General features: G+C 62.1%; 2 protein-coding genes across 2 annotated transcripts in view; both read left to right on the forward strand.

The window, feature by feature from the left end:
- Window positions 1–11049, forward strand: part of Dpp6 (dipeptidyl peptidase like 6) — a 456045-nt gene extending 444996 nt beyond the window's left edge. Inside the window, exons 22-26 of the mRNA XM_042677192.1 lie at window positions 640–751; window positions 2081–2139; window positions 7980–8052; window positions 8141–8214; window positions 9992–11049. Of these exons, the coding sequence (XP_042533126.1) occupies window positions 640–751; window positions 2081–2139; window positions 7980–8052; window positions 8141–8214; window positions 9992–10138 (465 nt within the window). The 3' untranslated portion in view covers window positions 10139–11049. The remainder of the gene's footprint in view (window positions 1–639; window positions 752–2080; window positions 2140–7979; window positions 8053–8140; window positions 8215–9991) is intronic.
- A 134-nt stretch (window positions 11050–11183) lies between these two features.
- On the forward strand, window positions 11184–13112 carry LOC122105859 (extensin-like). The gene is made up of 3 exons (XM_042677111.1): window positions 11184–11395; window positions 11587–12244; window positions 12375–13112. Exons 1-3 carry the CDS (start codon window positions 11184–11186, stop codon window positions 13110–13112), a joined length of 1608 nt encoding a protein of 535 aa, XP_042533045.1.
- Window positions 13113–14031: the final 919 nt, after the last annotated feature.

Consider the following 14031-nt stretch of genomic DNA (forward strand, 5'->3'; position numbering starts at 1 on the left):
GCCCTGTCGCCTTGGCCGTCCTCGGGGCCTGCAGCCCCTCTGCCTGCCCTGGCAGCCCTGAGGGCCCGGCACGGGCTGCTGTCGTGCTAGCCGGGACACGCTCTGAGGTGGGCTCTTCCTGCCAGCCCCAGTCATCAGCACCTGCCGTGAGGCCTCACCCCTCCGCCCGGCACACAGGACAGTCACGTGCAGACCTGGTCAGAGATCACCCATGCTGCCCGGGTGTTCTCTCTGGACCACTCAGGTTGCATACAGGGACTGGCCTTGCCTGCAGACATCTGCGTGCATGCTTACACTCATGCTGTCTTCACCGGAAGCTGGAAGGCAGGTGGGAGAGAGGCTGTGCAGCACGCTGGATTGGGATGCTGGATCGGCCAGCCTCCTGCCGGCCGCGTGTTTCCAGCCATCACCTGTCTTCATCGGTCCCTTCATCGCACTCGCTCAGCAGGAAGCATCTCATCACCAATCCTGGGCGCGGACGTGTTTGCTTTGCACCTCCTCTAACTGAGCTGAACACACTTTTAAAGTTAAAATTTAGGAAAAAGAGACCCCGTGAGCACGTTTGCATAAGTCCCTGGCTGGGTCCAAGGCTGGTCTTGTGATCTGTTGTGGCCTCTCTTCTTTCTCTCAACGTTCCAGGATTACGGTGGCTACCTGAGCACCTACATTCTCCCGGCCAAGGGCGAGCACCAGGGCCAGCTGTTCACCTGCGGTGCTGCCGTCTCTCCCATCACAGACTTCCACCTCTACGGTAAGGCCCCAAGGACACCCACAGCATGCCCGCCCCACGGCCTTCTCCTGCGGAAGGAAGGGTCCTTCGTTCTGAGTGAAAATGCTCATTTCTGCAGGCCATGTGGTCAGCTCACAAGGCCACCCGTCCGTGGCCCTTCCCCCCCAGGACCGCCTTTCCTCTGCTGCCAGCGTGTTCTTGGTGGGCCTCTGAGAAGGGAGAAGGGCTGGGTGGTAAAGACTTCTAAGAGGTGTGGATTCTGCATCTTCCACACTCCCACACCCAGCACACACACATGCACGCGCACACAGTGCATTCCCAGCCATTCATCCGCACACTCACGCTCATCTGCTACCAGACGACAATTCAACAGAGGTCAAAGCAAGCTCCCCCTCCTCCCTGGCCAAGGCCTGTGCCAAGTGCCAGAGCGGGGTCCGTGTTGTTGGGGTCCAGCCCGGACAGAGGGGAGGCCACTCGGGGGTGGGAGACAGCTTCCTGCCTGGGTGACTGAGCTTGCGAGTTCCTCCTGCCAGCCCCGTTTTCTGGTTGGGCATGGTTTGGGGACACACACACCATGTGGGGTGTTTTGGATTTTTGTGCACGGAGGTCTTTTCTGTGGCTCTGGGAGTGTGTGTATGGGCAGGGCGGCCGGGCACCCGGGGTGGAGGCCTGAGCCTCGAGGTGTGTGTGGAGGGCATTGCGTGTGCTCTGCGGAGCCTGCAGGGGTCTGGTTCTAACTTTGGCTTCCCACAGCCCATCACTCATGCCGTGGGCCCCATGGGGCAATCCAGGTCCCCCTCGCTCCAGCCTCACGACAGCTCCTCCTCACAGGTGCTCTTTCTAGGGCAAATGTCCACGTACACTTCTATAAGACTGCTCCTGGGTCAGCATCCGGATAAGAGTAATTTTCCAGCCAGGCGCCCATGGCTCATTCCTGTCATCACAGGTGCTCAGGAGGCTGAGATTGGAGCCAGCCCAGGCAGAAAAGTCTGAAAGAATCTATCTCCAATTAACCAGCACAAGGCTGGCTCAATGGTAGAGCACTAGGCTTGAGCAGAAACGCTAAGCAAGAGCAAGAGGCCCTGAGTTCAGACACCCCAGTACCAGCACACACATGCACACATGCGCGCACACACGCACACACACACACACACGCCAAGAAAATCGAATGGGAATTGTTAGGAAGAGGCTGTCCCGTTCATTCGGCTGCTCATCCACCAGGCTCCGAATGTCCCCCATTTTGCTGTAATGATAGAGCGCCCTGGCGAGGAAGGTCCCAAGCCCCTCCCCGGCGCATGGGCTGCCCCTGTGCTGCCCGAGGATGGGCACTGACCTCCCGTTTCTGTGCAGCGTCGGCGTTCTCCGAGCGCTACCTGGGCCTCCACGGACTCGACAACAGGGCCTATGAGGTAGGTGGGGCGCAGCTGCATGCGCGGGAGTCGCTCCTCCTCCCCTTCCCTGCCCCCTCCGCCCACCCTCCCCCCCAGACACTGCGCCTCGGGGCCAGGGCCTCTGTGACTCCCCCATCAGAGCCCAGCCTAGGGAACCCCAACGCCGCCCTCTGACCACGCGTGAGCAGTGTGTGTGTGTGTGTGTGCACATGTGTGTGTGGCCTCCTGCTGTCGCGGTACAGACCATGCATGAGCTGTGTGTGCACACATGTGTGTGCGTGTGTGTGCACGTGTGTTGCGTGCATATGTGTGGCCTCCTTCCGCTGCCACAATGCAGACCATGCATGAGCTGTGTGTGCACACATGTGCGTGTGTGTGTGTGCACATGTGTGGCGTGCATGTGTGTGCACATGTGCATATGTGTGGCCTCCTTCCGCTGCCACAATGCAGACCATGCATGAGCTGTGTGTGTGTGTGTGTGTGCACATGTGCATGTGTGGCCTCCTTCCGCTGCCCCAGTACAGACCACGCATGAGTTGTGTGTGTGTGTGCATATATATGTGCGTACACACGTTCATGTGTGGCCTCCTTCAGCTGCCGTGATGCAGACCACATGTGAGCTGTGTGCATGTATGTGCACGTGCGTGTGGCCTTCCGCTGCTGTGATGAAGACCACGCATGAGTTGTGTGTGCATGTGTGTGCGTGTGTGCATGCATGTGTACATGTGTGGCCTCCTTCCACTGCTGCGATGCATGAGCTGTGTGTGTGCATGTACGTGGCCTCCTTCAGCTGCTGAGATGCAGACCACACGTGAGCTGTGTGTGTGTGTGCACGTGCGTGTGTGTGGCCTCTTTTAACTGCTGTGATGTAGACCAAACGTAAGCTGTGTATGTGTGTGTGCGTGTGTGTGTGCGAGTGCATGGCTTCCTTCCACTGCCATGATGCAGACCACGCATGAGCTCTGTGTGTGTGTGTACATATGCGTGTATGTGGCCTCCTGCTGCTGCCAAGATGCAGACCACGCGTGAGCTGTGTGTGTGTGTGCATGTGCGTGGCCTCCTTCCGCTGCTGAGATGCAAGCCCAAGACCCGTGTGAGGGAGGGGGAAGGCTGAGAGTGTGCTGGGAGGGGCGTGATGGCATCGTGCCAGGCCGGCCCGCCTGCCCGCTCCCTGCCCCTGGGGCTGTGGTCCTTTGGGAGGGAGACCTGTGATGGAGAGTGCTCCACCCCTGCACACTGAATGTCCCTAACCAGGCGGGGTGTCACACAGGGTCATGTGGGTGTCACAGGGTCATGTGGGTGTCACAGGGTCATGTGGATGTCACACAGGGTCATGTGGGTGTCACAGGGTCATGTGGGTGTCACACAGGGTCATGTGGGTGTCACAGGGTCATGTGGGTGTCACACAGGGTCATGTGAGTGTCACACAGGGTCATGTGGGTGTCACACAGGGTCATGTGGGTGTCACAGGGTCATGTGGGTGTCACAGGGCCATGTGGGTGTCACAGGGACATGTGGGTGTCACAGGGTCATGTGAGTGTCACAGGGTCATGTGGGTGTCACAGGGTCATGTGGGTGTCACACAGGGTCATGTGGGTGTCACAGGGTCATGCGGGTGTCACACAGGGTCATGTGGGTGTCACAGGGTCATGTAGGTGTCACACAGGGTCATGTGGGTGTCACAGGGTCATGTGGGTGTCACACAGGGTCATGTGGGTGTCACAGGGCCATGTGGGTGTCACAGGGTCATGTGGGTGTCACAGGGTCATGTGGGTGTCACACAGGGTCATGTGGGTGTCACAGGGTCATGCGGGTGTCACACAGGGTCATGTGGGTGTCACACAGGGTCATGTGGGTGTCACACAGGGTCATGTGGGTGTCACAGGGTCATGTGGATGTCACACAGGGTCATGTGGGTGTCACACAGGGTCATGTGGGTGTCACAGGGTCATGCGGGTGTCACAGGGTCATGCGGGTGTCACACAGGGTCATGTGGGTGTCACACAGGGTCATGTGGGTGTCACAGGGTCATGTGGGTGTCACACAGGGTCATGTGGGTGTCACACAGGGTCATGCGGGTGTCACAGGGTCATGCGGGTGTCACACAGGGTCATGTGGGTGTCACAGGGTCATGTAGGTGTCACACAGGGTCATGTGGGTGTCACAGGGTCATGTGGGTGTCACAGGGTCATGTGGGTGTCACAGGGTCATGTAGGTGTCACAGGGTCATGTGGGTGTCACAGGGTCATGTGGGTGTCACAGGGTCATGTGGGTGTCACACAGGGTCATGTGGGTGTCACACAGGGTCATGTGGGTGTCACAGGGTCATGTGGGTGTCACACAGGGTCATGTGGGTGTCACAGGGTCATGCGGGTGTCACACAGGGTCATGTGGGTGTCACACAGGGTCATGTGGGTGTCACAGGGTCATGTGGGTGTCACAGGGTCATGTGCGTGTCACACAGGGTCATGCGGGTGTCACACAGGGTCATGTGGGTGTCACACAGGGTCATGTGGGTGTCACATACGGTCATGTGGGTGTCACACAGGGTCATGTGGGTGTCACACAGGGCCATGTGGGTGTCACAGGGTCATGTGGGTGTCACACAGGGTCATGTAGGTGTCACAGGGTCATGTGGGTGTCACAGGGTCATGTGGGTGTCACACAGGGTCATGTGGGTGTCACACAGGGCCATGTGGGTGTCACAGGGTCATGTGGGTGTCACAGTGTCATGTGGGTGTCACACAGGGCCATGTGGGTGTCACACAGGGTCATGTGGGTGTCACACAGGGTCATGTGGGTGTCACAGGGTCATGTGGGTGTCGACACACACAGGGTCATGTGGGTGTCACACAGGGTCATGTGGGTGTCACAGGGTCATGTGGGTGTCACACAGGGCCCTGTGGGTGTCACACAGGGCCATGTGGGTGTCACACAGGGTCATGTGGGTGTCACACAGGGTCCTGTGGGTGTCACACAGGGCCATGTGGGTGTCACAGGGTCATGTGGGTGTCACAGGATCATGTGGGTGTCACAGGGTCATGTGGGTGTCACATACGGTCATGTGGGTGTCACACAGGGTCATGTGGGTGTCACAGGGTCATGTGGGTGTCACAGGGTCATGTGGGTGTCACACAGGGCCATGTGGGTGTCACACAGGGCCATGTGGGTGTCACACAGGATCATGTGGGTGTCACAGGGTCATGTGGGTGTCACAGGGTCATGTGGGTGTCACACAGGGTCATGTGGGTGTCACAGGGTCATGTGGGTGTCACACAGGGTCATGTGGGTGTCACAGGGCCATGTGGGTGTCACACAGGGCCATGTGGGTGTCACAGGGTCATGTGGGTGTCACAGGGTCATGTGGGTGTCACACAGGGTCATGTGGGTGTCACACAGGGTCATGTGGGTGTCACATACGGTCATGTGGGTGTCACAGGGTCATGTGGGTGTCACACAGGGTCATGTGGGTGTCACACAGGGTCATGTGGGTGTCACAGGGTCATGTGGGTGTCACACAGGATCATGTGGGTGTCACAGGGTCATGTGGGTGTCACACAGGGCCATGTGGGTGTCACACAGGGTCATGTGGGTGTCACATACGGTCATATGGGTGTCACACAGGGTCATGTGGGTGTCACAGGGTCATGTGGGTGTCACACAGGGCCATGTGGGTGTCACAGGGTCATGTGGGTGTCACACAGGGCCATGTGGGTGTCACAGGGCCATGTGGGTGTCACAGGGTCATGTGGGTGTCACACAGGGTCATGTGGGTGTCACAGGGTCATGTGGATGTCACACAGGGTCATGTGGGTGTCACACAGGGCCATGTGGGTGTCACACAGGGTCATGTGGGTGTCACACAGGGTCATGTGGGTGTCACATACGGTCATGTGGGTGTCACACAGGGTCATGTGGGTGTCACAGGGTCAAGTGGGTGTCACACAGGGTCATGTGGGTGTCACACAGGGTTATGTGGGTGTCACACAGGGTCATGTGGGTGTCACACAGGATCATGTGGGTGTCACAGGGTCATGTGGGTGTCACAGGGCCATGTGGGTGTCACACAGGGTCATGTGGGTGTCACAGGGTCATGTGGGTGTCACACAGGATCATGTGGGTGTCACAGGGTCATGTGGGTGTCACAGGGTCATGTGGGTGTCACAGGGTCATGTGGGTGTCACACAGGGTCATGTGGGTGTCACACAGGATCATGTGGGTGTCACACAGGGTCATGTGGGTGTCACAGGGTCATGTGGGTGTCACACAGGATCATGTGGGTGTCACAGGGTCATGTGGGTGTCACAGGGTCATGTGGTTGTCACAGGGTCATGTGGGTGTCACACAGGGCCATGTGGGTGTCACACAGGGTCATGTGGGTGTCACATACGGTCATATGGGTGTCACACAGGGTCATGTGGGTGTCACAGGGTCATGTGGGTGTCACACAGGGCCATGTGGGTGTCACAGGGTCATGTGGGTGTCACACAGGGTCATGTGGGTGTCACAGGGTCATGTGGGTGTCACACAGGGTCATGTGGGTGTCACACAGGGTCATGTGGGTGTCACACAGGGTCATGTGGGTGTCACACAGGGCCATGTGGGTGTCACAGGGTCATGTGGGTGTCACACAGGATCATGTGGGTGTCACACAGGGTCATGTGGGTGTCACACAGGGCCATGTGGGTGTCACAGGGCCATGTGGGTGTCACACAGGGTCATGTGGGTGTCACACAGGGTCATGTGGGTGTCACATACGGTCATGTGGGTGTCACACAGGGTTATGTGGGTGTCACACAGGGTCATGTGGGTGTCACACAGGATCATGTGGGTGTCACAGGGTCATGTGGGTGTCACAGGGCCATGTGGGTGTCACACAGGGTCATGTGGGTGTCACAGGGTCATGTGGGTGTCACACAGGATCATGTGGGTGTCACAGGGTCATGTGGGTGTCACACAGGATCATGTGGGTGTCACAGGGTCATGTGGGTGTCACAGGGTCATGTGGGTGTCACACAGGGTCATGTGGGTGTCACACAGGGCCATGTGGGTGTCACACAGGATCATGTGGGTGTCACAGGGTCATGTGGGTGTCACACAGGGTCATGTGGGTGTCACACGGCCATGTGGGTGTCACAGGGTCATGTGGGTGTCACACAGGGTCATGTGGGTGTCACATACGGTCATGTGGGTGTCACACAGGGTCATGTGGGTGTCACAGGGCCATGTGGGTGTCATGTCACAGGGCCATGTGGGTGTCACAGGGTCATGTGGGTGTCACATACGGTCATGTGGGTGTCACACAGGGTCATGTGGGTGTCACAGGGTCATGTGGGTGTCACACAGGGTCATGTGGGTGTCACACAGGGTCATGTGGGTGTCACACAGGGTCATGTGGGTGTCACAGGGCCATGTGGGTGTCACAGGGCCATGTGGGTGTCACAGGGTCATGTGGGTGTCACAGGGTCATGTGGGTGTCACACAGGGTCATGAGGGTGTCACAGGGTCATGTGGGTGTCACACAGGGTCATGTGGGTGTCACAGGGTCATGTGGGTGTCACAGGGTCATGTGGGTGTCACACAGGGTCATGTGGGTGTCACACAGGGCCATGTGGGTGTCACAGGGTCATTGGGTGTCACAGGGTCATTGGGTGTCACACAGGGTCATGTGGGTGTCACACAGGGTCATGTGGGTGTCACATACGGTCATGTGGGTGTCACATACGGTCATGTGGGTGTCACACTCGGCAGGGGGTGGTCACACAGGGCTGGGGGCGGGGTGTGTGTGTGTCAGGTTTTAATGTGACACCAGCTCCCTGACCTCCACTAACCGTGTCCCCTGGTGGCTGCCCATGCAGATGACCAAGGTGGCCCACCGAGTGTCAGCACTGGAGGGACAGCAGTTCCTGCTCATCCACGCCACGGCCGATGGTGAGGACCAGGCCCCGTCCACCGGCTGGTGACGCCCGGGGAGAGCGCTACGTGTTTGCACAAACACTTGCCTGTTTTCTTCTTACAGAAAAAATCCATTTCCAGCACACGGCAGAGCTCATTACAGAGCTAATCAAGGGAAAGGCCAATTACAGCTTACAGGTACGGAATGCTTGTCTGTGTGGAGCAGGAGAACTGTGGGGAAGGACTGTGAGGTCCAGCGTGTGCCCAGTCAGCTGACACTCCGCAGGCCCTCACACACGGCCTGCTTTTCCTCTAACCGATGCCATCTTAGCTCTACCCTAAGCCGCGGCTAAACGCCCGCCCGCTGTCCCACAGGCTCCTCTTCGCAGCGAGCAAGGCTGAGTCGGCCCTGCACACCCGCGTGGGCCGCAGTGGGGAGAGGGCAGGCCCCGGGCCTTCTCTGCTGGCTGTCCCTGGACACTGCCAGGGTGTTGCAGCACCCTGTGGCTAGGGCAGGACAGCTGTCCGTCCGCCTTCTGAGACCTGCGCTCGCCGCTTCAACTGCTGACTCCTGCCAGCGTGCACAGGGCCGATCCTAGAAACTGCCTCCTGTCCTGCTCGTCCTTGGGCCCTGTCGTTTGGGGTCCAGCAGCCTGGCTGCCCAGCCCAGACCTCCACCTGCCCTGTCTCTGGAGTCACCCCCTGGAGTCAGGGAGGGCTGAGGCTCAGGAGAGCACTGGGAGGAGGGGAGTGAGGACTGGCGAGTGAGGTGGAAGGATGCAGATCAGTGAACTGGACTGTACACCTGTCACCCAGGGTTGAACCCTGGGAGGTTGAAAGTCATTTCTGTGCTGGCCCTGAGGCCCCGGGACACCACCAGGGCTGACAGGCTGCATCCCCACGCTACCTGGGCCGAATCCACGCAAAGGGCCCCTGGGGCCCTGTGCTCAGGTTCAGCCCGTCCTGACGGATGCACGAGTCCATCGCTCTGCCCAGCTTCAGCCGAGTGCAGGGCCAGGGTCGAAGGCAGGGGCCTGGTGCCTCCCTTCCTGTGTACAGTTTGCTCTCCTAGCAAATATGCATGAACTCACCTAATGGCGTCATGTATAGAATAAAGTCGGATGCTGCCCTGCAAGACACCAGGGGTAGATGAGGTTCAAAATGCAGGGCGCAGTATGGGCTTCTGGGAGAGACTTGTACAGGATTGGCACAGCGGCCCGAGAGACCCTGGCCAACAGAGCAAGCCTCAGGCCCCTCCCACACCCTAGGCCTTGCTCTAAACCCTTCTCACAGACATAATGAGCCCGGCTCTTTTACAGCTGTGACTCCTGACCCCACAGCCAGGCAGGGTAAGCATAGCAGAGCCAAGTACAAAGACACACAGCAGCAGGACGCCCGTTAGAGGGGCTTGCCCGTGCCCGGAGTGCATGGAGAGCACTCCGTGTGTGTCTAGGTGTGTGATATGTGTGTGGTGTGTGTCTCTGGACATGCATGTGTGTCCATGTGTATTGTGTGTGGTATATGTGATGTATGGTTGTGTTGGTTGTGTATCTGTGTGTGTGTGTGTGTGTGTGTGTGTGTGTGTGTGTGTATCCCCTGACTTAGCTGTGTGGCCCCTGAGCGTGTGTCCAGGTTGCAAATCCAGGCGAGCAGTCTGACTCCAAAGACTGCCGAAAAAGTGTTTTCTGACTTTTTCAACCAGTTCTGGCCTGGTGCCCACGGCCTCTGGCAAACGCAAGGCACTGCAAGGCAGAGGTGCCGGGGAGGTCAGCTGGCCTTCGTGACCTCCTCGGGAGCACCCCTGTGCCGCCAGGCACGCTCCGCTGTCTGGGCCCATGGGCGGAGCTCCTGGGCCTACGTTTGCATGGGGGCTGCGGCGGGCAGGAAATGTCCGGCTGTGTGCACAGAGCGCCCAGGTGCCCCAGCGGTGTCCCCCGTCCCTCGGGAGGGGTCACTGCCGCTGCCTTCCCCACAGATCTACCCCGACGAGGGCCACTACTTCCACAGCACCGCCCTCCAGCAGCACCTGAACCGGGCCATCATCAACTTCTTCGTGGAGTGCTTCAGGATCCAGGACCAGCTACCCACAGCCACAGCGAAAGAGGAGGAAGAAGAGGACTAAGCACACGTCTGCCCTGCGCGCGCTCACACACACACACACACGTGCAACTGAGACCTCTCCCCGGGGCCTGAGGGCGGCCAGGCCGAGGGGACGAAGGTCGGTTGCACGTGTCTCTCCTGACCGCCCGCAGCCCGGACACCCGCCCCAGCAGCCTCACCTCCCCCTGGCCCCCAGAGACTGGCACGTCCCACGTCCACCCCCCAGAGGGACAAAGCGAAGGACAGATGGCAGCGAGGCCCCAGGAAAACTGGCCCCTAAACTCACGCTTCCACTCAGCAGCCCCGCGGCCCTCTGTGAGCGGTGTCCACGCCGCCCCCCCACCCCCACCGCCACAGCCAGGCCTCGAAACAGCACGGCCCAGGACGCGCTCACCGACGCCCGGCCGCGTTCCACAGCGCGCCCCACATCTGCCCAGACAAGAGCCGCTCCTCCTCAGTGCTGCTGCCGCTGTGCGCTCGCGCGTTAACCGCGGAAGGATCGGGTGTTTCTCTGTGGCGTTAGCCGCGCGCGGGGGGCTGAGGCGCTGCTCCCTCGTTGCGTTTCTTCCCCTTCTTTACTTTCCTTTGGCCGCTGCATCCGCCTCCGGGGAGCGGAGGGGAAGCGCGCTCCGCGCCGTGGTCGCTGGTGCGGGCGCTGCAGCCGCTGAGGGAGAACGCGCAGGATCGAGGAGCCCAAAATCCGTCCGTCCCCCCGCACTGGGGGGTGGCCGTCGGTCCGTCCTGTCCTGCCCCGCCCGCGTCCTCCCTGACAGGTCACCGGGCCCTGTCACAGGACGTTTGTTTGGGAATCACCAGCTGGCGAGGCGTGGGGGGTCGGAAGGGAAGTGCGGGAGCGGCCGCCCCAGCCCCGGGGCGGAGGCCTGGCGCGGCTCCCCGTGGACCGTGTAAGATACGCGCTGGCGGCACCGCCGCGGCCCCGTGTACATTTCATTTCGCTGTATATAACGAGGATCGTGCGTCGGGCGCGCGCCGCGCCACGCGTGCATGCGGACGCGCTCGGCCCGGGCGCCCAGCCGGCCGGGGTGGACAGACGGCCGCGGGCATCCATGTCCCTTGGCGCTGGTCCGGCCCCGCGGAGCGTCCTCGACGTCCCGTCTGCCGCGTCTCGGTGGGGTGTCAGTTCTCGTGAGGCCCGTGGGAAGATCCCATCACGGGATCCTGAAGGGCGCGCGCCGCCGTTGGCGTCGCGGCTGGCGGCGAGGGCCCGCGGCCCGCCCGCTCGGCCCGGGCCTCCGCCCAAGGGAGACGGCGTGGCATGGTAGTGTTTGTTCGTCCATGGAATAAAACATTATTTTACCACTCGCATCGCTCTTTCCTTGCTTCGCCGCCGCCGCCCCCCTCAGCAGGCAGAGCCAGGAGTGGGCGTAGAGCGGTCCCTGGCGGTGCGTTCCCTGTCCCCAGCCCAAGCCAGGGCCTGCAAAGCCTGCTTGACGGCGTCGGGTAAAACAGCCTGGGGACGGTTCGCAGAGGGGGCGCCGCACCGCGCCACCGCACCGCGCCACCGCACCGCACCGCGCAGCACCGCGCCACTGCACCACCGCGCCACCGCACCACCGCACCGCACAGCACCGCGCCACCACACCACCGCACCGCACAGCACCGCGCCACCGCACCACCGCGCCGCACAGCACCGCGCCACCGCGCCACCACACCACCGCGCCGCACAGCACTGCGCCACCGCACCGCACAGCACCGCACCACCGCACCACCGCGCCGCACAGCACCGCGCCACCGCACAGCACCGCACAGCACCGCGCCACCGCACCACCGCACCGCACAGCACCGCGCCACCGCACCACCGCACCGCACAGCACCGCGCCACCGCACCACCGCACCGCACAGCACCGCGCCACCGCACCACCGCGCCACCGCACCGCACAGGACCGCGCCACCGCACCGCACAGGACCGCGCCACCGCACCGCGCCACCGCACCACACCGCACCACCGCACCGCACCGCGCCACCGCACCGCACCGCACCGCACCACCGCACCACACCACCGCGCCACCGCACCGCACCACCGCACCGCACCGCGCCACCGCACCGCACCGCGCCACCGCACCGCACCGCGCCACCGCACCGCACCACCGCACCGCACCGCACCACCGCACCGCACCGCACCGCGCCACCGCACCGCACCGCGCCACCGCACCGCACCGCACCGCACCACCGCACCACACCGCGCCACCGCACCGCACCACCGCGCCACCGCACCGCACTACCGCGCCACCGCACAGCACCGCGCCACCACACCGCGCCACCGCGCCGCACCACCGCGCCACCGCGCCGCGCCACCGCACCGCACCACCGCGCCACCGCACCGCGGCCGGTCAGAAAAGGAGTCAGTGCGTCTCCCCCACTGCCACCCTCCGCCCCGGCGCGGACCCTCTGCCCACCTCGCCCCGACGCGGCCCCTCTGCCCACCTCGCCCCGGCGCGGCCCCTCTGCCCACCTCGCCCCGGCGCGGCCCCTCTGCCCACCTCGCCCCGGCGCGGCCCCTCTGCCCACCTCGCGCTGGCATCTCCTCTGCCCACCTCGCGCTGGCATCTCCCCTGCCCACCTCGCCCCGGCGTCTCCCCTGCCCACCTCGCCCCGGCATCTCCTCTGCCCACCTCGCGCTGGCGTCTCTGCCCACCTCGCCCCGGCGTCTCCCCTGCCCACCTCGCCCTGGCATCTCCTCTGCCCACCTCGCCCTGGCATCTCCTCTGCCCACCTCGCGCTGGCGTCTCCTCTGCCCACCTCGCCCTGGCATCTCCTCTGCCCACCTCGCCCCGGCGCAGCCCCTCTGCCCACCTCGCCCCGGCGCGGCCCCTCTGCCCACCTTGCCCCGGCACGGCCCCTCTGCCCACCTCGCCCTGGCATCTCCTCTGCCCACCTCGCGCTGGCGTCTCCTCTGCCCACCTCGCGCTGGCGAGATCTCCTCTGCCCACCTCGCACTGGCATCTCCTCTCTGCCGTCGTGAGGAGACACCTTAGGCTGGGCAGCGTAAATCAGCGGCATTATGGCAGGGGGCAGGGGGGAGGGGGGAATCGTCCTGGGGTGCTCACGGTGAGGGAGGGAGAATGTTCTGTTTTGCTTGCTTCTCCTCCTCCTCCTCCTCCTCCTCCTCCTCCTCCTCCTCTTCCTCCTGCTCCTCCTCCTCTTTCTCTTACTCTTTCTCCTCCTCTTCTTTCTCCTCCTCCTCTTTCTCCTCCTCCTCCTCCTCCTCCTCCTCCTCCTCCTCCTCTTCCTCCTGCTCCTCCTCCTCTTTCTTTTACTCTTTCTCCTCCTCTTCTTTCTCCTCCTCCTCTCCTCCTCCTCTTTCTCCTCCTCCTCCTCTTTCTCCTCCTCCTTCTCTTTCTCCTCCACCTCCTCCTGCTGTTCCTCCTCCTTTCTGCTTCTGCTTCTTTTTTTGCAGTGTTGGCAATCAACGTGCCAGTGCTCTGCCCCCAGCCTCCACCTGGGCCTGATGTCTCTGTAGGAGACACCAGTCTCAGTGTGAGGACCCCTAACCCTAATCACACCCCAAAGGCCCCGTGGGGGAGGGGTGGGCACAGAGGGCCTCAGCTTGTTCTCATACACAGAGAGGAAGTGAGCATTCTCCACTCTCTTTGCTGGTGCAGGGAGGAGGGGGGGGAGTGGCTTAGAAGGTCAGGAAGGGGCGGGCTCGGGGAAGCTGGTCCTGAGCGGGTGCTGCATCCCAAATGTCCACTCACCATCTGAAGCCAGCCGCCCAGCGGGGCGCCCCGAGCCCAGACAAGAAAGCCCCCCCAAATGAGCCAAGTGGGCGGCTGCACCCACGGCCCTCCCGCCCTGTTGCTGCGTGCCTCCGTCCACGCGCTGCAGCGCAGGTGTCCAGGCAGGAGCTGGACTGCGTGTTGTCCCGGCCTGGGGAGGGAGGAAGGAGGCTCTCCC

This window comes from Dipodomys spectabilis, unplaced genomic scaffold, assembly GCF_019054845.1.
Source record: "Dipodomys spectabilis isolate Male_0828 unplaced genomic scaffold, ASM1905484v1 ptg000034l, whole genome shotgun sequence".
In the NCBI taxonomy this organism is placed as follows: domain Eukaryota; kingdom Metazoa; phylum Chordata; class Mammalia; order Rodentia; family Heteromyidae; genus Dipodomys; species Dipodomys spectabilis.

Bases quoted from the DNA above. Each gene is read 5' to 3' on its own strand.
- LOC122105859 (XM_042677111.1), top strand. From the start codon at position 11,184: ATGTCCCTTGGCGCTGGTCCGGCCCCGCGGAGCGTCCTCGACGTCCCG. The intron at 11,396-11,586 runs GTAGTGTTTGTT...CGGGTAAAACAG, and splicing joins AAGGGAGACGGCGTGGCATG to CCTGGGGACGGTTCGCAGAG. The intron at 12,245-12,374 runs GCACCGCACCGC...GCCACCGCACAG, and splicing joins CCGCACCGCACCGCACCACC to CACCGCGCCACCACACCGCG.